The sequence below is a fragment of the Phodopus roborovskii genome, unplaced genomic scaffold (assembly GCF_943737965.1).
Source record: "Phodopus roborovskii unplaced genomic scaffold, PHOROB, whole genome shotgun sequence".
NCBI classification, from domain to species: Eukaryota; Metazoa; Chordata; class Mammalia; order Rodentia; family Cricetidae; genus Phodopus; species Phodopus roborovskii.
The window spans coordinates 28,902,498-28,927,802 of NW_026126541.1; the positions used below are offsets into that span (position 1 = coordinate 28,902,498).

Sequence of the window (25,305 nt, forward strand, 5' to 3'; positions counted from 1 at the left end):
GTGTTACATTTGTTTCTGCAGAGTTAAAGATGCGAAGATTTATCACATTTGTTTAATTAAACAAAATTAACCTGGGGTCAGGAGGCTGAGTCAGCAACTAGTTGACAGAAGTGGTAGTGAGGGACTAAGTGTAGTAAGGATTTTTAAGTGGGGGCTGAGCAGAAGGATGCCTGCTTTTTCAGGAGTCACAACCAAGGACAGAAGGTAAGCTTCTTGCTCTTTAGCCTCTCTGAGGAAACAGAATTTCACTTCAACCTTTGAAACTCGGGTTCTATAAAGGGACAGAGATCTGGATAAGGTTCCCTTTAGTGACTATGATAGAGCCAGTGCCTGAGGGAACAGAATTCCTACCTTGCCAGTTGGGAAACAGTTGCTTAGCGTGCAGCCACTGTATTGAACACACAACAGTACAGGTGTCTACAGTAGTTCCAAGAGACTGGCAGGGTAACAGCACTGTCTCTCAGAGCTGATTTACTATCTACCTGTGTAGTAATACCTTTCAATGCATAGCATCACTTTCAAGGACCTAGCTTTCATTCTAATACTTACTTCTGGTTGCCAGTTTAAAATAATTATATTACTTTCATGAAATAAAACAGCAAGTTTTAGTTTTTTAAAAAAAGAATATAGCAATTACTTACTAGAAAATGCATGGCCCATGCCAACTGTTTAGCCACTCCAAGTTTCCATAATATATTTATGGAATTTTTGTTTTTTTTTAGATATGTATCCAGTGATCCAAATTTTACAAACTCTTGAACCAGAATGTCTGCATTAAAATATAGGTAATAATAAAGCTTAAGTATACATCCAATTAAAAACCACGTATAATTCACAACTTCAAAATACTTGTGTTATTTGTGGATACAATATGTAAATTAAATAAACTGCACTAATTTAAAGGAAATTTAGTGGATACACATCATCACTGTTTTGTTTTTAGCTTACTCACAACAGCAAGAGGCAGGACTCGAAACAGTTCATAGCTAACACATAACTGTATATATAACAGTATATTTTATACATACTCCAGCATAACAGAACCTACCTCATGCCAATATTCACTCACTTCAATCTGTTTCATTAATAATTCAGTCTATCATTCATATGCTTTGTTTTCATAAATATGAATAAGCTTGTACTGAAAGAGCCAGTTACTCCAGTGTTACATGAGTTACCCATAATCTGTAGTGTTATGTGCACACAAAGCTATTTCTTTATCGAGACAGGGTTTCTCTGTATTGCTCTGGGGACTGTCTTGGAACTTGCTCTGTAAATCAGGCTGGCCTTGAACTCACAGAGATCCATCTGCCTCTGCCTCCCAAGTGCTGGGATTAAAGGCGTGCACTACCAACACCCGGCTCAAAGCTTGTATTTCTTTACTGTAATACTCCATCCATCATTATATGTCACTATTATAAGACATATTAACTCTATTGCGCATTTCAGCTTTAAATACCAGCTTCCCTTTTCACAAGATATAACTGAATGGGTGTCACAATGCTTTCAAGTTCAACGTTATTTGTAATTCCACTGTTGTACTGGTACCTACCGCAGTTAGTTCTAAATAATAAGAAGTCTCTGAGAATTAACAAAGGAAAGCCATTGGTTTTACTTACTCTCCTCTCCACAGACACATACTCCATAATTCAAAACCAAGTGCTTATGAGAAAGCTGGCTCATCATGCTTGCCGCCTCAAAGAAAGACTAAGGGAGAAAGGAAAACAAGCAATGTGAAGGATTTCTGTTCATTGATGTCCGTAGCTATGCATAATTCAGAAAGATACCGACTTAAGAAAATATTCTTTGTCTTACTCTTAGTTGGACATTATAATTTTTTAGTACAGTGTCTTTCAAAGTTATTCTTTTTAAATACTGACTGACTTACTGACTGACTGAGTGATTGATTGATTGACTGATTGATTGACTGATTGGTTGACTGATTACTGTCTAAAACAGGATTTCTGTGTAGCCCTGGAACTCGCTTTGTAGACCGGGCTGGCTTTGAACTCACGGAAATCCCCTGCCTCTGCCTCCCAAGTGCTGGGATTAAAGCCACCATACTCAGCTTCAAACACATTCTTAAGTAGGTAAAATTATGGAGGAATCTATAAAGCTCTTGAGTATTCCTGTTTAAAGGGAGCAGCCTCCATATATGTAAAGATTTAGTAATCTCTATAACACAACACTGAAAATAATTATTGCATTAGTAAGTTATTTTCAAATTATATTCACTTTAGGTTGGGATGATGGCCCCATGGTTAAAAGTACTGGCTGTTCTTCCAGAGGACCTGGATTTACTCCTGGTACCCACATGCCCACTAACAACCATCTGTAATTCCATTTTCAAAGGATCCTATGCCCTCTTCTGACCTGGTTCACAGACATGCATGCAGGCAAAACACCCATTCACATAAAGTAAAAATTAATTAATCAAAACAAACAAATAAATAAACCCTAAGGATAAAGTTCACAGAAAAAATTAAAACTAAACTCCTAGCATCTTCTATAGTATCACCATCATGCAGCCATAGACATTCCTTTAAAAAAAAAAATCACATTTCAATAGAACTCAAGGAACTGGGAACACTAGAGAGTCTAGAAGGCATGCAACATGAGGCTAGTTGGTTTTGATATTACATATCTCCCCAGCTCTTCCCCAGCTCTTTCTACATCTAATCATTTTTGTTTAAAACCCAATGTCATTTAGCAGGCTAGCTTATCCCTGCTCTGCACTGATTTTTTTTTCCCTTACTCTTACTTTTTCTTTCAGAACGCAATCTGCTTTGGTTTGGAGATCTCTGTACCTCAGCCTCCTGGGGACAGACAGGACCTTCTACATTATCATTTTACCACTCTTTGCCATCTGCCTTTTTGCCAAAATGCCCTTACCCCTCCTTTTCTACTTCTATTCCCATTTCAATCTCCTCCTCTTCTTCCTCTCCCAGTACCATACACTAGTCTCCAAGCAGTTTATCTTTTCTTTTTCTTTCCACTCATGCCCATAATAACTAAATTTCATAATACAGTACTATCAATGCCCCGGTATTTCCTAAAACGACTGACTAGTGCGTAAGGGAGACTAATATGGTCTGACTATCACTCGATGTTCATAGTGGGTCTATTCTTGGATAGTGCCTATTGCTGAGGACAACATTCTATATACAGGAGAACATTCTATATACAGTAGTTGGCACCAGTCTAGCCAACTACATTATACATGAATGAAATTGTAAAAGTATAAATACATTCTAAAACAAGTAAGGTAGAGAGCAATAAAGACACCCAATGCTGATCTCTGACCTCCAAACACATACACACACACACACACACACACACACACACACACACACACATATCCTTACATACATGCATACATATGCCCCCACACATAGCTCCTAAAATTAGAACTTCCATATGACCCAGCTATACTGTTTCTAAGAATAAATTCAAATAACTCTATATCCTACTAGTGATACTGACACATCCATACATATTGTTGCTATACAATAACAAGGAAGTGGAAACAGCCTAGATGACTATCAACTGATGAATGGATAATGAAAATGTAATACATATACACACTGAAATATTTAGTCATAAAGAAAAATGAAATTAATTTTGAAGGAAAAATGAATGGAACTGGAAAAAACAGTATTAAGTATAGTAACTAACTGGGGCTCAAAAGACAAGTATCACATCTCTTCCATATGTGACTCCTATCTTCTACTTTTCATACATGTGAATTTACATGGGAGTACAGGGTCCAAGATACTAGCAAAGAGCTCATGAGAGGGGAAGAAGGTTCTTTAAGGGAAAGGGAAATAACAGAATGCATATAGATACAGACACAAACATAGAAGGGGAAATGCTGGAGGTAAAAGATCGAAGGACTAAAGAGGAGAGTAGAGATATGGGGGGGGGGGGAGTCAATAAAAACTAACCATGTATGAAAAGCCATAATTAAAGCCGATAATCTGTAAGCTAATAAAAGAAAAGTAAAATAAAACCCCCAGGAGTTTGAACAGAGAGATCTTGTATGTGCAGATAAAGCTGTTCCCAGAAGCCATGGGTTGTTAAGCAAATATCCCAGGGCCAGGGGGTGAGCTACCTTCCTACACATGGCTGGTCAAAATAATACAGGCTGCCCACAGATTAGTGTTGCTAGCAGCTTTGGTCCAAGAAGCTTCTTTTTGTAGTGGGCAGCAGTGACCACAGCTACTGGTAATTGGTCAAAATATTGAGAATAAGTGACTCTCAAGCTCTCAGCCATAAATAAGATGTCTGTATCACGCCACACCCTCTGTGATTGTTTGGATAAAATAACATTCAAAAATAAATAAATAAATAAATAAATAAATAAATAAATAAATAAATAAAAATAAAAAAGGAGGGAGAGGGCTTCCTTACTGGTGGAGCCACCAGCAAGGTGACTATACTCCAGTGAACAAACCCTCACCCATGCTCCTGTAAGGAGCCCTAATGAAACTCAGCAGATCCCATACACACAGTCAGAAATATAAAAGTAGAACAGGCGTTACCATGGGAAGACAAAGAGGATCACTGGGAGGGGACGTAAGAGGTAATAGGACTGAATATCTGAAATACATTTTGTAAGTGTATAAATATTCCATACAGAACCTATTTGTATTATACATAGTTAACTTACACATTAATAAAGCATAGAATTTTATAATTTGAAGTCTCACACATGCATTTAGTGTGCTTGTGAATGCACTTCTTTTTACAGGATAAGAAGATACACGAAGGGCCCAACAAACATACACACCTCCGAATAATTTCTATGTGCTTTATCCAGAACTTTCAAGAGAACTTCTGTTTCATGCAGCTGGCCATAGTCTCCAACTTCTCTTCTTACACCTTTAAAAATTTTTGTAAAAGTGCCTTGGCCAAGACTTTCATTCTTTAAAAGAAGAAAAGGTAAGGGGGAAGCGAATAAAGACAGATGAAGTAAAGAATTAGAAAATACATTCAATTAACAAACTTTTTAAATTATTAAACATATCCTTTATAAACTGAACCAAAATTTGAGGTTCAAAATTAATTCTCTATTCTTCCTTAAGTGGTAATTAAAAACAGAAAACAAGAATTAATAAATAAAATACGTTTTGACTCTATCTTATTTTCACATCTCCTGTAAAGGCTACAACTACACTTTGAAAGAGCCAGTGTTTTTCTAAACTTGTTTACAAATAATCTTTTTCTTTAGCTTTCCTCCTAGTCCAGTACAAAGGTTCAACAGTGTGGTGTGTGGGCCACAATATCCAGGCCTTTCTCACCACCTGCCAGCTGTTTGGCCTTCTGGAGGTTTGTAATCCCTTTGTGCTTCTGTTGTCTTGGGTGTTCTCCCCAACCCCTCCCACGCCTTCTCTCTTTTCCTGTCACTATGTAGCCCAGGCTAGCCTTGAGCTCAGAATGCCTTGGGTTCTTCATATAATAAGTATAATACATTTTCCTGTAAAATTGCTTTGAATAACAAGTGAATAAATACATGAAAGCACCAAAGCATGAAGTAGACTAGATATACATCAAACTATAGCTACCACCACTATCCCCAGGTCTAACATTTACTATTATCTTTCCAGAAGATATGCACTCTGAGGGAAAGCTGCCTGTGGTCAAATACAAGCTTTAATACTTAGCACTTTACAACAGTCAGTGCTTTCTGTCCTTTACATTCTGGAATTCCTCTATCTCTCTCTCCTTCTACTCCCTCTGTCCCTCTCCCTCTACCTGCCTCCCACCCCCCTATCCAGTGTCTCACTGTTTCTGAGGATGAGGCTCGCCTGGAATTCACTATTGCACACAAGCTGGCTTCAAACTTAACAATCTTCCTACCTCAGTATGGGAGTAACAGACATAAGCCAAGATACATACATTTAAAAATCTAAGGTTTGTTGTTAAATTTGATGTGATACAATTAAAGTTCATATTAGACAAAACCCTACCACTGACATACACCAGGTCTGCCTTCTAATTCACTCACTCTCATCTCATGCTTTCTAAACTGTCTCTTAGTTAAGTGGCAAGTGCAAGAGTAGATTTTAAGTATCTATGTCTTCTTCCCTGAAATTTTGTCTTTAAATGTTTTCATTTTACTATTTTTGACTCCTTTTTTAATGATACCTACATTTTGTGGTCTCTATTTGAAAATGACATAAAGTTATTAGAAGTCTAAGTTTGACGTCTATCTGATTTGATGACTCCTACTTAATCCTGGATAACTACCCTGTATGTACATTCAATTTTTTTAATAAAAAGTTCACTCTTGGAGTTGGTTTTATCTATGGGAACCCAGGAAGCCTGAGTTAAGAGAACAAACATTTTCTTTCTTTCCTTTTTGGTTGGTTGTTTGGGTTTTTTAAAAGACAAGGTATCATATAGCCTAGTATAGCCTTCAACTCTATATGCAGCTACGGATGGCCTGTCTCTCTTCCCCCGAGTGCTGGGATTTTATTCCTGGCTCAGAGTATATTTTTCAAAAACTCCACATGTGTTTCTCCCAAGCATCTTTGGTACGGTCTTTAACTTACTGGCCTACCATCTCTCAGATCATGCAGGTAACAAATATAATACAGGTAATATAATGAAGCCTAAGTCAAAAACATATGAACTCCTCTTTTCTCACACTAAGTCATTTAAAACAGACAATATTAATTTTTCCCTTTTGGCTAGGAGGTAAAAAATTCACATTCTATATAATGAATGCACATTCTTCAGGTCCCAAATCTATTCATAGATAAGTCTCCCTTTTAATTCCTACCTTTGAACAAACCTAGGAACAGCCCTCTTTCTTTATAATTCTTTTCATTTTAACTGCTACAATAAAAAGACTAAATTCTCTCATACACTACATAACAATCAAATCACCTCCTACGTACTATTTTGTTTTCAGTTCCTTAAACATAACCTACTGAATTCCCCTTACTTGCTTGCACACAAGGAAGCCAAGACAGATGTCTTTTGTAGAAGACCTTTAACTTTTAAAATCTATAATTTAAAAATTTTAAAATATTTTTAAATTTCTGAAAAGAGAATAACTCTTTTCTTTGCTAATTTCTGTTGTATTGGCATATTTTCTAGGATTATTCATTTTATGAATTGTACAAATTATATTAAATTTTACTTAAATTTCAAGTAAAATTTTATAATGTAATGATAGGGGGATGTCCTTATACATGCTGTAAATATATGTTTCTCTTATTGATTGATGAATAAAGCTGTCCCAACCAATGGACAGGCAGGATTTAGCCAGGCAGGAAATCCAAACAGGGAGAGAGAAAGGTAGTAGGCAGAGTCATGGAGATGCCATGTAGCTGCTGAGTAAGCAAGAGACACAGGCATCACCAATAAACCAAGACCACATGGAGATACACAGATAATAGAAATGGGTTAATAATTAAGAGACAGCTAGCCAACACGAAGCCTGAACCATCAGCCAACAGCTTATAATGAATATAAACCTCTGTATGCTTGTTTGGGACTATACTGCTGTGGGACCAGACAGGACAGAAATTTCCACCTACAAGGTAAGTTTATACTAAAACATGTCAAATATCATATGAATATAATAGTAGGTAAGAAATAAAAAAAAGGAATTGCTTTAAAAGGACAAAAAACATAATTATAAAGATACATTGGCTTACAAATATTAAATCTTCATTTCTGATTTTGTGAAACACCATTTGGTTCACATTGTTATGCCTCTGTAATGTTGGTGACATCTGAACATCAGAAATACCATTTGTTCTGAAGACAAGAAGATTTGATTTATCTGGAAAAAAACACAAGATGTTTCATGTGTGTGCAGGGGAATCTGATATAATCAAAGCATACCAAAAATATGAACTGCTCCAAAAGACAAATGACATGAGTGTGTTCCACGTCTAAGGAACTCTCAACAGCTACTTAGTTACTTAAGGAATTTTATTATTCGGCTCTGACTGATACAAGAAACACATTCAAACTTTCAATCACTTCTTAACAGATTGTTTTCTGGGAATTTTAAAGAAGTTATTAAAGAGATTTCCAATCTTATATTTTATTTAAAAATAAAAAACTAAAAGATAAAACAGCAGCCCACAGAATGGGAAAAGATCTTCACCAACACCACATCTGACAGAGGGCTGATTTACAAAATATACAAAGAACTCAAGAAGCTAGTTACCAAACACCAAATCATCCAATTAAAAAGTGGGATAAAGAACTAAATAGAGAATTCTCAATAGAGGAATCTAAAATGGCTGAAAGACACTTTAAAAAGTGCTCAACATCCTTAGACATCAGGGAAATGCAAATCAAAAACATAACTGAGATACCATCTTACTCCTGTTAGAATGGCTAAAATCAAAACCACCAATGACAGTTTATGCTGAAGAGGATGTGAAGAAAGGGGAACACTCCTCCACTGCTGGTAGGAGTACAAACTTGTACAGCTATTTTGGAAATCAGTATGGCAGCTCCTCAAGAAAATGGAAATCAGTCTACCACAAGATCCAGCAATGCCATTTTTAGGCATATACCCAAATGATCCACATCCACGCAACAAAGACATCTGTTCAACTATGTTCATAGTATCATTATTTCTAATAGCCAGAACCTGGGAGCAGCCTAGATGCCCCTCAACTAAAGAATGGATAAAGAAAATGTGGTGCATTTATACAATGGAGTAATACTCAGTGGGAAAAAGAAAAGAAAAAGAAAAAACAATGGAATCCTGAAATTCAAAGGCAAATGGATGGAACTAAAAGAAACCATCCTGAGTGAGGTAATCCACTCACAAAAAAAAAAGATGAACATGGTACGTACTCACTCATATATGGATTTTAGACATAGAGCAAAAGATTATCATCCTACAATCCACACAACCACAGACACTAAGAAACAAGAAGGCCCCTAAGAGAGACATGGTCCCTCACAGAAGGGGAAAAGGACAAGATCTCCTGAGCAAATTGGGAGCAGGGGAGAGGGGAGAGGGATTTAGAAGAAAGAGAAGGGGAGAGAAAATCATGAAGATTGAGTCAAGGGAAGAATAGAGGAGAACAAGAAAAGAGATAACATAATAGAGGGAGCCAATATAGGTTTAAAGAGAAATCTTGCACTTGGGAAATATCCAGAGACCTACAAAGATGGCCCCAACAAACAATCTAAGCAATAGTGGAGAGGCTACCTTAAATGCCTTTCCCCGATAATGGGATTCCTGCATCCAGTAGCTTATGGAAGCAAAAGCTGACATCCACAGCTAAACATTTAGCCAAACTCCTGGAATCCAGTTGCAGAGGGAGAAGTGATGAACAAAGGGGTCAAGACCAGCCTGGAGAAACCCATAGAGATAGCTAACCTGAACAAGGGGGAACTCATGGCTCCCAGTCTGATATCTGGGAAACCAGCATAGAACTGACCCAAACTCCCTGAACGTGTGTCTCAGTTAGGAAGCCTGGAAATTCTACGGTCCCTCTGACAATGAAACCAGGATGTATCCCAAGTGCAGGAACAGACTTCGGGAGCCTATTTCCCATGGAGGGATACTCCCTTAGCTTGGAGACACAGGGGAGGGCCTAGGCCCTACCCCAAATGACTTGACAGACTTTGATGATCCCTCATAGAAGGCCTCACCCCATACCTGGGGAGTAGTAGGGAAATGGGATGGGGGGGGCCTGTGGAGGGCAAGGGAGGATGGGAGAGGGAACCAGGATCAATATGTAAAATAAAAAATTACTAAAAAAAAAAACCTAAAACCACCCAGGGATTTGGTAGTGAGACTGTCCACTGTGTGAGGGGGTGGCTGACAGTAAAGCAGTTATCTTTAAGATGCCTTCTTAGCGTGGAGGTGTCAGTAACCCCCAGGCGATTTGTACCAAAGCACCCCAGAAGCATCAACTTGCTTCCATACAGCACTGCCTTTGGACACTTCATTTCAAATCGCCGCCCACCACATGCAGTCCAAGACTAGCTCCTCTAAAATAACTGGAGAATTTCATTACCTTTTGGCTTTGGGGGACAGCATTTAGTAAACTGGAAGATGATGCTGTCTGAGCGCACAGTTTCCATCTGGTAGCAATTCAAAAGGTCCTTAAGATTACTGAAGTTCCTCTTAGTCCCACTGAGGTTGTACTCTCTATTCTCATTCTTCATAATCAGACAGTGTTTATATTCAATAACATTTTCTCGCTACGTAAGAGGGGGGAAATCACTATAGTAATCATGCAGATTATTTGGCCAAAGGGGATATCATAAAAACAACCAACAGAGTATTTAGACATTTAAATTGTAAATCCTAAACTAGTACCCCATGAAGGCATCTAATCACAGTGCCATGTCCTCCAGAAGATAATGTAACATGATCTTGTTAGAAGGCATACTGAATAACACCATCACCATATGTACCAGCTTCCCCTTGTCTAACACTGGTGTAGCACATGCCCTTCATCAGCTCCTGCATCCTCCTCCTCCATCCTGCCCATGGTCACACAATCTGGTTTGATTATTAGCACTTTATTGCTGAGACCCTCCCTAAAGGACTAGCTCCTTTCCATAGCAAAGATGCATACTCCACTGTATACATTCTATCTTTAAAAAATATCTCTAATACAGCATTTTTTAGTTTTCTATCTTAAAAATGTTTGTCTTATGTAATCTGCTATGAACTATTTTACTCATCTTAACAATTTGACCTGCTTTTTATTACTGTATTCCTCCCACTTTGAGCCATTTATGAAACAACTATTCATCCCTCAAGGCAATCTCATGTATTTTAAATTCTAAAAATTTTTTCTGAACAAATAATATCTTTTATGATATTGTCTATACTAATCACAATGCTTAATTGAATATTTTTAGTATACTTTAAAATTTTTGTTTTCTAACAGTTCTTGAAACACACAATTGTATCATATGTTCCCTAATTACTTATCACTCATATTAGGTATATACCATAAAAATGTGTGCATTTTGAGTTAATGATTTAAACCACAGACCTATGCTTTAGGAAGATACTGGAAGCAAGGACTGTCAGTTTATATGATGGTAAAGTGATGCATACACCTTTTGCTTTTGTAGACAATTCCTGCACTACATGTTTTGAGTACAAGACAGCTGCTTTATAAAAATAACAGAATAATAACACCTTTACTTTCTCTATTTTCTTTTTTGTATGTATTTTGTAACAGGGTTTCTCTGTGTAGCCTTGGCTGTCCTGGAACTCACTCTGTAGACAAGACTGGCCTCGAACTCACAGAGATTCACCTCCCTCTGCCTCCCAAGTGCTGGGATAAGAGGCATGTGCCACCACCACCCAGCTACTTTCTGTATTTTCAAAAAGTAAAATAAGTCTGGATGTTGCTACAAATACTCTCAAGATTTAGATCACATAACTGCCTAATTTTTAAAAATAACGATGGATAGTAAACATCTTCAATGAGGTTTAAGTTCATATGCACCTAACAACAAGGATTTGTTGCATTCTCACATTTAAAACACATAATACTAGCTGAAGTACTACCATGTTTCTGTTGCTCTGCTTTGCTCTAGCTAGTAACCACTGCTAGTAATCAGAAAATGTTCCTTTCACTGATTTTCTTCTACATACGTTGTTAAATATTTTATGGGTTATTTGTGTGTGTGAGAGAGAGAGTAGACTTGAATATATTTAATGAAATACCACTTGACACATGGCTAATACTCAAAATCAAAAAATAAAATGTCACATAAAAAAGACATTACTATTTACATATTTACACAAACTCTATGAATTGTTCATTTTATGGTATATGAAGGTATGCTAAGCATAATTGTGCCAGTTACCATATCGAGAACTATAATTCTGAGTATTAAAAATTAACCAAATTATACAAATTATACAACATGTTACTATTAATAAATATGACACACTAACCTCAACAGCAAAGGTCAGAAAGTATTTGTTAAAGTCCTTAGGGCTACATCGCAGTACATACAGTCCCGTCTGGTTACCTGCCTTCTTTAGTTTACTAATGGCAAAATCCATTCTAAAAGTTAAAAAGAAATAATGTGAATGGCAGCATGCACCATGTAATCATGACAATCAAATAAAAAAACAATTTTCAGAAGACTCACCTATTATGTATATTTACAAATTATTTTTCAAGGGAGAGAAACCAAAATATCGAGTTATTTTGTAATGAATTCAAACCAACTCTAGGGACAACTATATTAAGATACTACAAAACAATAAAAACACAAAGAAAATTTGTTCATGTCAATGTTCTGCTTTCTGATTACAAATTGAGTTATAAGAAAAACATACCCCCATAAAACTTCATTGAGAGTGAGGACAGTACATGATAAAATATTTGTCACGTTTCTTATATCATAGAAGTAACTAGTACAAAAAGTATCTTTTTATATTTAAAACATTATCAAATCTAACCTACAGTGACTGAAAAATACTAGTCTTAAAATTTGTTATGTTTAAGCTGGACACACTCAGGAGGCAGGGGCAGGCGGATCTCTGTGAGTTCAAGGCCAGTCTGTTTTACAAAGTCAGTTCTAGAACAGCCAGGGCTGTTAGACAGAAAAACCCTGTCTTGAAAAAAAAAAATTGCCATGTGCAAAAACAAAACAACAACAAAAAACCTTGCTATGTGCATAAAATTTGAAGATGAATCATTTGAAAGGAAGATATAATTTATATAAAAACAGGGAAGTATGCAAAGGTGTGGGTCATATGGTAGTTGTTCTGATGAGTTTTTATTATCAAGGTGAAACAACCAAGAGTCACCTGGGAATAGGAAGTCTCAATGGGAAGACTGCTCAGATTGGACTGGCCTGTGGCCATGTTTGTGGGAATCATTGTGGTTGTTAACTGACATGGGAGGGTACAGCCTACTTTGTGTGCTGTTACCCTTAGGCAGGTTTGTATAAGAAAGCAGGCTGCCCAAGAGCAAGGAAAGCAAGCCAGGACACAGGGTTTCTTCATGGTTTCTGCTTCAGTACTTGTTAGAGCTCCTGCCTTGACTTCCCTCCATAATGGGTTGTTGTTGGGTATTTGAACACTTTGTGAAGATGTATTGCTGTGACCGATGCTATAAAAAGCTGAGCGGCCAATAGCTAGGTAGGGGGTATAGGCAGGACTCCCCACAGAGAGAGAACTCTGGAAGGAAAAGAGCTGGTTGCCAGCCAGACTCAAAGGAAGCAGAAAAGCAGGGCATGCAGTATAGAAGAGAGATTAAAACATGGGTTAATTAAATTATAAGAGCTACTTGGGGAAAAATTCTAAGCTAAGGCTGAACTGTCATAATTAATTATAAGTCTCTGTGTCGTTATTTGCCAGCTAGTGGCCCAAAGAAAAATCCAGCTACAGGCTGTGACCTGGAAGTATAAGCCAATTAACCCTTTTCTCCCCAAGTTGCTTCTGCTGAGAAACAGAAAGCAAACTAAAACAGAAATTCTTAGCCATGGATAGGTATATAAAGGTAAAGAAATTAAAACCTAAGTAAACAGAAATTTCAAACTGTGTTTAATTGGAATGTCCAAACATGGAACCCTTTCAGCTCTGTGGAGCTCCCCTGCACAGCACTGCCCCTGAATAAAGGTACAGTACTCACTTTGTGTTTAAGCTTCAGAAGAGGCTGGACTACTCAAAAACAACGTCAGCTTTCAAGTTTAACACTGTGGTTCTTTCACAGTATTTCAAGTTTGTATAACACACATAGGAGAATGTTTTAATTTGTTTGCTTTCAGTACTAGAGAGTGATGGAAGGAACACTGAGCTACAGCCCTAGGCAGACACCATTTTTAAATAGTACTTTGGACGAACATCTATATCACACTATGAATGTGGAATCTTCAAATAAGGAGGACTGACTGTGTTACTGTACATCTGCTTCAGAAAAATGCACCTCTCTGGAGACCAAGACATTCTCAGGCTGTGCCTGTCTCGGTTCCCAAATGTTGGAATCACAGGCACCTACAGCTATGTCCAGGTTTTTATGTAAATGCCTGGAATTCAAACTCAGGTCATTACGCTTAAAAAGGACCCACCAAGCCAGTTCCTGAAAATGCCCTTTTAAATGTGATTACTCACGAGATGGGGCCGTGGCAGTTGCTGTGCATGTTTTCCAGCACAGAGGGAGGGGCTACTTCCTTACAGAGGTAATGGTGTGCATCTGCAGTGAGTCTGTAATAGCCGTCAATTAAGGACACGAATGACAAAGCTTCTCTTAACGAGCTAAGTTCTATTTCCTAATCAGAAAAGAAACCACATAATTAAAAATAAATTAAGTTCTAATTGTTCAAATATCTTTTGTAACTTCTAATTATCCAGCCTGATCTAACAAATTCTTAAGTCTGATCCTTAAGACCTTCCCAAATCTGGGCTTAAAACACCTTCCCAGTTATATAACTCAACATTCATAATTTAACTAGACCCTGCTAGACTCAATTAAAAATCTAATCTATATAGATGTTAAGATTAATTAGAAATATGAACACTTATTTTGTACACTTCTCAGGCTAATGTACATATACTAGAAACTAAAATGTTAGGACATGGAACAATGCTGTGATTTTTATTAAAAGACATACTTATGAACATACACTTAGCCAAAAATGTGACACTCTTATCTAGTGGAAAAGCACATTCACATATCAAAAGGTATTTATTTTCAGTATATCAAAATAACCAATGTAACTGAATAATTGAAAAATAAAGCTCAACTTATAGCAGTAAGAAAAATATAGTATGTTGAATTAAACAACTAAAAACTTGGAAATGATATCAGAAGTTTCAAAATATTCTTGTACAACACAATATATTTTCTAAATACACAGAAAAAGCACTATGTTCTTGGGTAAGGAAATTCAAAATCGTGAAAATATAAATATATATCCTAAACTGGACACAGTGACTCTCGCCTTTAATTCCAGCCTTGAGATGCAGAGGCAGGAAGATTTCTGTGAGTTCCAGGACTACCAAAGTTACACAATGAGACCCTATCTCAGAAAAAATAAAATACAAAACAAAAACAACAAAAATCCTCAATTAATTTGTAAATTGCCACAATCTCAAGGAGAATTCCAGCAGGCACTACAGTTGATATATATCGAAAACAAGCCATGGGATTCAGAACACCAACAGATTCAACATAAGAAAACGATGTCTCCAAAGGTAATAGGAGAGGAAAGCTTCTTCCTGCCTCCCCATCTCTCACCTAATCCCAGACTGCTGAAGTCTAAAGAAGAGGGAATTAAGTGCAACCCAGAACTGGCAAAAGAGATCAAGTAATGGGAACTGTCAATTATAGTATGTATAAGTATTTGTAATAAGACTGCAGATTTTCATACAAAAATCTGCACACAGTAAGACATTTGCTGGGCTGGTGTTTTTGGATCATACTTGTAACTGTACCCAGAATACCTAAGCAACTCTAAAATATTTCTGAAAAATTCTAAAATGTCACCACTTTTTACACATGATACAAACTTACCAAAATTTTACCATCTTGCTTATGGATAGTTACAAGTCTACTTTCATTTGAGCATTCCTGGTTTGCTTGCTTAATGCTGACATCAATAATATCAGGAAAATCACAGTATAACTGTAAACCCTGTAATCAAGACCATTTAAACAGTTACAATGCCTTTCAAACAAGGGTTAGAAGGTAGAAACAGTCATTTAAAATCCTTTAAAGAAGTACTGATATCAATATATAGGCATTAAATATGATTACATCTCCTAAAAATTGAGCCCTACAACAATGTTTATATATCTTGCTTTGACTTAAAAATGCAATCATTATTGTATGACAGAAATATTTTGTATTTATAGAACTTAATCTACTTAATATTAAAAAGAACAACAGTTAGAAAATTGGAGACTTATCAACTGTGGTAAAAAAAAATGATAATATTGAATCTCTCAATATATGACTGATACATGTAAACAAACTTAAATGTTACAATGCAAATATAATAGAACTAATTATATTATCAAGATCATTTAAAAGATTTTCATTTAATTAGATTTATGACAATGCTTAAAATGTCAATAATAGTGAAAGAATAAAGGAAATAAAGTTAACTTAAAACTCACATAGACAATTCAATTCTTTTCAGAAACTGTAAGAAAGTCAATACTAATTATTTTGTCACAAAAATTAATAAAACATTTAAAAGCTACAGTTTACAACTTTGACAGCTTTACACAAATACAATTTCTATCAGCAGAGAAAGTCGAGAGTATTTCCAGTAACTAAACTTAAGTTTGCTTTCACGGCAATCGCACTTAACATAAAAGAGCAAGAACATGTCATTGAGGATTACCTGTTCTGTCAGGGTCTCACTTTCCTTGTGTCTCCCTCTTGACCACTGAATTCCACCGTTTCCAGTTATTATAATGGTTGCAAAAATCTCCTCACCTGAAGGACCTCTTGCAGATTCTTTTACTTCAAATTGCTCTGTGTAGAAGGCAGACTGCAGGGTTTCCAAGTTTATGAGATACTTAAGTTTCAGGTTTCGGGCACTGGCCTTGCATTGACTGAACTGCTGAATGAATCTGCGAAATCTATACCTTATTCGCTTCCGAGTTAAAATATGATAGTCTTGGATCTTTGCTCGAACGCACTTTGGTAAGAATGTCTTGTAGCTAAAATTAACGAGCACACAGAAAACAAAGCAAAACAAAATTAGGAGATTAATTCCCACCTTTCCCCACAAGAAGCATTTTCTATAGTGGAATGAATAAGTTGATGCAACCACCATCTGATACACATGCAAAAACACTTCATTGGGTGCACAAACATTCTGGGTGACAACAGAATTTAGAATAGGACATATTAATTTTAAAATTATCCCTTCAAATATTTCTTCCATTATTCTGAACTTATTAATCTTTTCAAAACAAATAAAACAAGTAATAGACACCTGTGATATTCTGGACAACTCAATTTATGTGCTATACTAAAAATAAGTATACCTTCACAACTTTGTATTTAATTTCTGAGTATGTGTGGTACATGTAGAAAAGGACACCTATGTGTGCTGCCTCAAGTGGAGATCAGAAGTCAAAGCAAGTGTCTTTATCACTTCCCCCTAATTTATTTTTAATTAAAAACATTATATTATTCTGTGTGCACTGGTGTTTTGCTTGCATGTACATCACACTCATGCAGTGCCTGCAAAGGCCAGAAGAGAGGACCAGATAGCCTTGGAATGGATGCAATCGGTTGTGAGCCATTATGTGGGTGCTGGTAATTAAACCAGGTCCTCTGATAAAGCAGTCAGTGCTTGTAACTGCTGAGCCATCTCTCCAAACCTTATTTAAATGTTTTATTTAAGGTTATATGTGGGTATGTGAATGAGGTAAGAAGGCGGCTCTGTGCAGTCAGCTCTCTTCTTCTCCACTCATCTGTGCTTCAGGAATCAAACTCAGGTCACCAGGCTGGAGTGGCAAGCACCTTTACCTGATAAGCCATCTCTCTAGCTCATCTAACTTATTTTACAAGACAGGGTCTCTTACTGAACCTAGACCTGTCTCACTGTGTTGACTGCAACATCCAAAGCTCTGTCTTCACCTACCCAACACTGCAGTTACAGTTATACATTATTGCATCAGCTTTATGTGTGTTCTGGGATAGGAACCCGGACCTTTGTGGTTGTGCAGTAAATGCATCTACCTACTGAGCCACTTCCCCACTCTCACCATTTTTATCAAAATTTATGACAAACACTGGACAAGTAAATGATATAAGAGATCTTTGTTTTTGTTATGTCTGGACATACAAAAGGAAATCACCTGACAGAGTTATAGACAGCCAGTGGAGTCTGGTCCTTCTCTTTAGCTATTCTCATCATATCTAGCACTGCCATCCCAAGACACTCTTCTTGAGTTTCATGAGTCACAGGTACTTTTATCCATCCATGCACAAAATCATGCCGCCACTGGAAAGAGAAATGACAAGGAAATGCCTCATTTCACTATCACATTTAATTATGCTATATCCTATAAATTAACTTCTAAAATATGTATTTAAGTCATAATCAACTCCTACTTTTATTTGTAAGTCATCTCACCACAAAACATTAGCAAAGGTTCATATACAAACAGAAACTGACTGAAGTTGGGTTCCAGCCTATCTCACTTTATATTTTAAAGATTCATTTACAGTGGAACCAGGATGTATTCCTGGTGCACAAAAGGACCTTGTGGACCCATCCCCCATGGAGGGATACTCCCTTAAACTAGAGACAGGAGAGAAGTCCTAGTCCCTACTCCAAATGACTTGACAGATTTACCCCACCTGGATGGCATTGCCCTACATGTGGAATTGGGGTGGGGAGATGGGAGGGGAGGGTGGTCAGGGTGCATGTGAGGGGGAAGAGAGGATAGGAGGGAGGGAGGGAACTGGGATCAACATGTAAAATTAAAAAACAAAAGAAAAAAACACAAAAATAGCTGAACTAAATTTTTTTATTTATTTTTACATTCCAATCCCATTTCCCCCTCCCTCCTCTCCTCCCCACTACCCCCACCCCTTACCTCCCATCTGCTCCTCTGAGATGGTAAGGCCTCCCCTAGGAAGTGTACTAAGCTTTCCCATCATCTAGTTGATGAAGGACCAACGTACCTCCCCACCCCCACACCCCTGTCTCTAGGCTGAGCAAGGTGTCTCTCCATATAGAATGGGCTCCACTAAGTCAGTTTGTGGGTTAGTGTTAGATCTTGGACCCACTGCCAGCTGCACCATTGTCACCTATGCCAATGGAGTCTAGTTTGGTCTTACACAGGTTCCCCATTTGTCAGGCCAGAGTCAGTGATCTCTCATTAGCTCAGGTCAGCTGATTCTGTGGGTTTCCCCATCATGATCTTGACGCCTGTGTTCATATTATCGCTCATCCCTCACTTCAATTGTACTCCAGAAGCTTGGCCCATTAATTAGTTGTGGATTTCTGCATCTGTTTCCATCTGTTTCTGGAAGAGGGTTCTAGCTTCTCTTGGGTTGTGGACTGTAGGCTGGGTATCTTTTGCTTTATATCTGGCATCCACTTATGAATGACTACATACTATATTTGTCTTTCTGGTTTTGGGTTACCTCACCCAGTATGGTTTGTTCTAGTTCCGTCCATTTGCCTGCAAATTTTAGGATCTCATTGTTTCTTAGCACTAAGTAGTATTCCATTGTATAAATATACCACATTTTCTATATCTATTCTTCAGTTGAGGGACAGCTAGGTTGTTTCCAAGATCTGGCTATTACCAATAATGTTGTTATGAACGTAGTTGAGCAAATGTCCTTCTGGTGTGAATGTGCCTCCCTTGGGTATAGGCCCAACAGTGGTTTTGCAGGGTCTTGAGGTAGGCTGATCCCTAATTTTCTGAGAAATTGCCATACTGATTTCCACAGCAGCTGTACAAGTCTGCACACCCACCAGTAAGGAGTGTTCCCCTTTCTCCACATCCTCTCCAGTATAAACTGTCATTGGTGTTTTTTGATCTTAGCCATTCTAATCAGTGTAAGATGGAATCTCAGAATGGTTTTGATCCTGATGACTAAGTATTTTGAGCATTTCCTTAAGTGTCTTTTCACCATTTGAGATTGCTGAACTAAAAATTAATTAATCAAATATACACTGATTTCAATTTGTACTGAACACATTGTGCTAGAGTGTGGAGGGGATATAAAGAAACATAGGATGTGGTCTCAAGCCATCAAAATGACCAAACATTTTCTTGGAAGCTAAACAGGGAAGCAGATCATTACAATGCTCTGAAGTACCACATAACAGCCACTGTAGGAACCTTAGACACAGTTAAAGTTGTTTGCAGTTGGCATAATTAAAAGGCTTCATGGAAGATCTGAAACTTCGTGTGATTTTTAAATGATGAAGACATTGTTGATGGACACAAACCAGAGCAAAGACATGGAGAGAATGAGACAAAAGCAAAGTACAGGGCACACTAGATTTAAACTAGTAGTTTGCCTGAGACCAGGCTGAAAGTATTCTTAAATGACTTGATACTAGAGGCAGTGTAAGTTTTTCTTTTGGTGTGTTTCATTTGTCTCGCCATGTCTCTTTCCCTGCTAGGACAGTAAAAACAGTAGATGTGCTTGGAGAAAATAAAGTGTACTAAGAACATACGGTTTAGACAGATGATAATTAGGGTCTGCTACAATTAACAGACACATTGCAAGTCAACATATAAGAAATAAAGAAGTGAGAAACCAGGGGGTGGAAGATGACTGTTCTGCAAACATAAGGGCTAGAGTTCAACATCCTTAGCACCCACCTGAAGTCAGGCTCAGGGGCACCTGCCTTCATGTTAGTGTTGAGGAGAAGGAGACAGGATATTCTGTGGAGCTAATTCTGTGGCCAGTCATTCTGGCCAAGTGGTTACAGGTGCAGTGAAAGGGCCACCTCCAAGTGCAAGGTGGAAATGATTGAGGAGGACGCCATAGGCCAACCCCTAGTCTCTAGAGATGTATGTACATGCACGCACGCACACACATATACATGGACACACACACACACAACGAGGGAGGTGGACAGGGGAAGACAGAGATAAAGATAGAGACAGAGAGGCAGATAAAGAGTGAGGATCAATGTGCCCGAGCACTGAGTATGCTTGCGGAGGGCAGAGGACAACTTTCAGGATTGGTCTTCTCCTTCCACCACAGGAGTTCTGAGGATCGAACTCAGGTCATCAAACTTGGCCCCAAGTGCCTTTACACACAGCCATCTCACCAGCCCTATTTTTGCTGTTTTAAACACATTTCCTCATACTTAAAAGTGGCAAGTTATTCCCTTAGCCAAGATCTACAGGGAACTATTAATTCTGTAATAGCATGCACATGTTCTGTTACCATATAAAACCAGTAGGTAATTAAGTTCTGCTCATTATAATAATTATAACCAAAAGAAAATAAATGTATGGAAAACTAATGGGAACACTACTAATGAATAAACCAACAAATAGGCATTGGAGAAAAATTGCAAATCAGTCCCAAATGTCAAAACAGAGTCATTAAGCCAGAATTATTTAAAATCACATTAAATTTCATTTCATTAAATTCACTTAACTAAAAGTTTTCCTTCCCCCTTCTGAACAGCTGCATTTTATCCAAGGAATTTTGTATCTGCATTGGCCAGACAAATAAGGCAGGAGTCACTATAGTGGGAAGCCAATCTTGAAGATACTGTGCTAAGTAACATAAGCCAGACACACCAAAATACTGTGTAATGGCATCTGTATGCACAGGGTACTAAGATGAACACACATTCTACCTCGCAGGAGGGAGAACGGTAAACTGTTAAGGGTGGGGAGAAATTGGGAGTTATTATTTAAGATTATGAAGATGAACACTGTTCTAGATATGGATGGTAGTTACAGTTGTAAGGTGCTAAATGTGCTTAATGAACTGATCTATAAATTTTTAAATGGTATGCTTTTAAAATTACACTATGTACATTTTACCATAATGAAAAAACTTAACAATCCCATGTCCTCAAAGAGAATTATTTTTCCATTTTTTGTTCATAAATGGGAGCAGTGAAGCTGTGTGCTCTTCCCTTTGCTGCTATCAATCTCTCTAGGAACCCTTCACCTCACACACTGGGAACAGACACCAAGGGAGCTACTCTGCATTCTTAAACTTCTGTTCATGCTATTCTAGCAGCCCATGAAAATATAGTAATTTAATAAGAAAATATTTCAACTGCTGTTTAATTCAAGGTAACAGAGAATGCATTACAAAATGCTAAGTGTACAGTAAGACGGACAAATATGTGTGCTCAGCTCTCTATGAACCAGCATGTGGACACCCTCCCAACCAGAGGAGGCTACCAACTATCACAGCTCGCTTTTACTTTCCTTCCTTCCTTCCTTCCTTCCTTCCTTCCTTCCTTCCTTCCTTCCTTCCTCCCTTTCTTTTTCATGTCTTTTTTTTAGTTTTTGAGACAGGGTTTCTCTGTGTAACAGTCCTGTCTGTCCTGGAACTCTCTTTGTAGACCAGGCTGGCCTCGAACACACTGACATCTGCCTGCCTCAGCCTCCTGAGTGCTGGGATTAAAGGCATATATTACAACTGTCCAGCATCATTTTTTATGTTATTTCCTCCTGTTACATTTTACTGCCTACCATTTAAACCTGAAATTACCCAAAATTTATTTTTTAAACTCTAAAGAAATTTTACCATCTAATGGCCACATAATTGGGTTGTTAAATTTATTCTACATTTTTTTCAAAATCCTTAAAATGACCTCAATCCTAAAAGAAAAAGAAAGTGATTTCAAAAGGGTCAACTCAAGGAATTATTACTAAAAAATTGTAAATCATGAGACCAAAAATTATTATTAAATAGACTATCCTTTTCTCTTTCTCTCCCTGAAGCACAAGTTAAATTTTAGTCTTCCCACTTGACGCTTACTTACTCTACTTAAGGTATATACTACATAGGAAGATAATTTCTGGTTTAATACATATATTAAAAATAATATAATTATACCTGAGCAAAAAGGTAAGACATGACAAAGTCATCAAGAAGAGGAGCTTCAGCCCCACGAGATACTCCATAGCGATAGGTTCTGTTGCTGCCACTGCAGTACCAGTGAGGAAAGTAAAATCTGTAAGAGAATTGAACATTCTGTTAGCTTCCAGAGCTCAAGCACTCACCACAGGCATTTAACCACCCTCAACATTCTAAAAGTTATTAATGCATTGCTAGAAAATACAAATAGCAGCGTTGATACAGGTTGTGAACAGAAAGATTTATGAAGGACACCATGGTAATGATGTCAGCAGAAAATACAAGAAACCCAGTGAAGCACAGTGGGACACAGTGGTAACCCCAACTACCCAGGAGGCTGAGGCAAGAGAAGCATTAGTTTGAGGTCATCCTGGGCTAACTAGAATACTGTTTTCATAAACAAACAAATGAACAAAACACCAAACAACAGGAACAGCAGCAAATGAAACATAAGTAACTGTGAAATCAACATACTACCCACTTTGGTGCAATATACAGTAAGAACACAGAAGAAGAAACAATCAAAGGAGACAGGAGAAATGTAGACATAAAAGTCAGCAAAAGCTTAAGCCCGGTAATATTAATAGACGCATCTGAAAATACAGTTTGCTGTGTAAACAATTTGTCCTCTATTTAGGAAAATGAAGATTAAAATTTGTCTTTCAAAGAAAAATTAAGTATGTTTACTTTTGAAAGTAAAAGCTTTAAAGTGGCTGGAGAGATGGCTGGAGAGATGGCTCAATGGTTAAGAACACTGACTGCTCTTCCAGAGGACCTGGGTTCAAATCCCAGCCCTCACATGACAGCTCACAACTGTCTATAACTCCCAGATCTGACACGCTCACACAGAGATACATGCAGGCAAATCACCAATGCACATAAAATAAAAAATAAAATATATTTTAAAAAAATTAAAAGTTTTGAGATGTAATTCATCTACATAAAGCTTGCCCATTTAAAGTGCTTAATGATTTGTAGTATTCAATGTGGTACCAACATCACAATTTAATTTTACATTTTGATTATTTCCCCATAGCCATTAGCAATCACACCCAAGTAAGTCACCCTGATAATCCCTACCTATAAGATATCATTTTTTACAAATCCTATTCTACTCATTTTACATTAAAAATAATGGCTATGATATGCCATCTTTTTATCTACTTCATTTACCTAGCATAATGTTTTTAAGTTTCATCAACTTTTTGGCATATAAGAAATATATTCCTTTCTTCTAATGAATTAATACTGGATTGTATAATGTACCATATTTTATTTATCCACCCGTCACTTGAAAAGCATTTGAGTTGTTTTATGCTAATGTGACTAGCACTCTGTGAGCAGTGTTTTATAGATACATGTTAATAACTCTCTAATATCTTTCAGGGAAATGTCCAATCTTCTTCCAAAGTGACAATGTATGAGCATTCTAATTAATACAAATAATTTTCAACACTTATTGTCAGCCCTTTCTGCTTTTGCTATCTTAGTGAATCAGTTGTTAACATACCAGTATTTGAATTACATATCTCAAAGGACTAATGGTGTTGAATATATTTTCAAATGCCTATTGGCTATTTGCATATCAAACATTTCTTTGGAGATATCTTTATTCAAGTCCTTTGCCTCGAACATACATGAATTTTGATATTCAAAGAGGTTGGGTACAACATGGATACTGAAGGATTAGTTATATTAAATTCTCATTCTTCACGTTTTCAAGTTAAGTGTCTAATTCATCCATTGTGCTGGTTATGGCTTTTTTGATTTGTTTTGTTTTGTCAACTTGGCACAAGCTAGAGTCATCTGGCAAAGGAAATGTCAATTAAGGAATTTCCTCTATGAGATTGGTTTGTAGTCAAATAATTTCTGACTAATGATTGATGTGGGAGGTGGGTAGGTGGACCTGCATTGTCTATAAAAGGTAACTGAGTTAGTCAGGGGGAAGCAAGCCAGTAAACAGGGTTTCTCCATGGCCTCTGCATCAGCTTCGGATTCCAGGTTCCTCCTTTGAGTTTCTTCCCTTACTTTCTTTCGTAATGGACTATAAGTCACAGATGACATAAACCCTTTCATCCCCCAGGTTTCTTCTAGTAATGATGTGTATCATAACTCTAGAAATTCTGACACAGATATTGTTTCTTATTTTTTCACATTTAAATTATCTCTAAATAGTTAAAGCTTTAAAATTATTTTGTAAAAGCTTCATTACTTTGTTACAACTTACATACAACTTGTATGTCAGAATGCCTTTGCATTGTAAACTGCCAAGTAGGTGCTAGGAGTGGAAATCTGGTCCTCTAGGAAGAGCTGTCGGTGCTTTAAATCAGAGCCATTTCTCCAGCCTATTCCACTGCTTTTCATATGTTCATTATTTAGACACCAAACTCTTACTGATGTCTTACCCATAATTTTACATGAAAATGTTTATACTCAATAAAAATTATACCTTCAAAACAGAAAGCTCAAGCTCATGCATCTACATATTTTATACAGACTAAGGAGAAGAAAATAAGTAATGAAATATGAACATTTATTAAGAACTCATCAATTACTAATGATGTTGCCATACTGCCTAGGATGAATGACACCCTCTGGGTTTGACTTCCAGCAAAACCAAACTGGATGTGGTGGCCCATGCCTGTGATCCCAGAACTTCTGGGAGTTAGAGGCATGAGGATCAGGAGTTCAAAAATCATCCTTGGTTACACAGTGAGTTCAGGGAAAGTCTAGGATACATGAGTTCTTATTTCAGTAAATAAAAAATAAATAAATGAGACCATCA

The 25,305-nt window shown here is 37.2% G+C and overlaps 1 protein-coding gene across 2 annotated transcripts in view; it reads right to left on the minus strand.

The window, feature by feature from the left end:
* Jak2 (Janus kinase 2) overlaps window positions 1-25,305 on the minus strand; it is a 70,288-nt gene that overhangs the window by 22,529 nt on the left and 22,454 nt on the right. For both annotated transcript variants that reach the window (XM_051199951.1, XM_051199950.1), the window contains 11 exons: window positions 22,500-22,617; window positions 17,792-17,937; window positions 16,321-16,642; window positions 15,486-15,605; window positions 14,084-14,241; window positions 11,915-12,026; window positions 10,005-10,191; window positions 7,668-7,795; window positions 4,790-4,924; window positions 1,620-1,707; window positions 642-769 (listed from right to left, as the gene is read on the minus strand). In XM_051199951.1, the coding sequence (XP_051055908.1) occupies window positions 642-769; window positions 1,620-1,707; window positions 4,790-4,924; window positions 7,668-7,795; window positions 10,005-10,191; window positions 11,915-12,026; window positions 14,084-14,241; window positions 15,486-15,605; window positions 16,321-16,642; window positions 17,792-17,937; window positions 22,500-22,617 (1,642 nt within the window). The remainder of the gene's footprint in view (window positions 1-641; window positions 770-1,619; window positions 1,708-4,789; window positions 4,925-7,667; window positions 7,796-10,004; window positions 10,192-11,914; window positions 12,027-14,083; window positions 14,242-15,485; window positions 15,606-16,320; window positions 16,643-17,791; window positions 17,938-22,499; window positions 22,618-25,305) is intronic.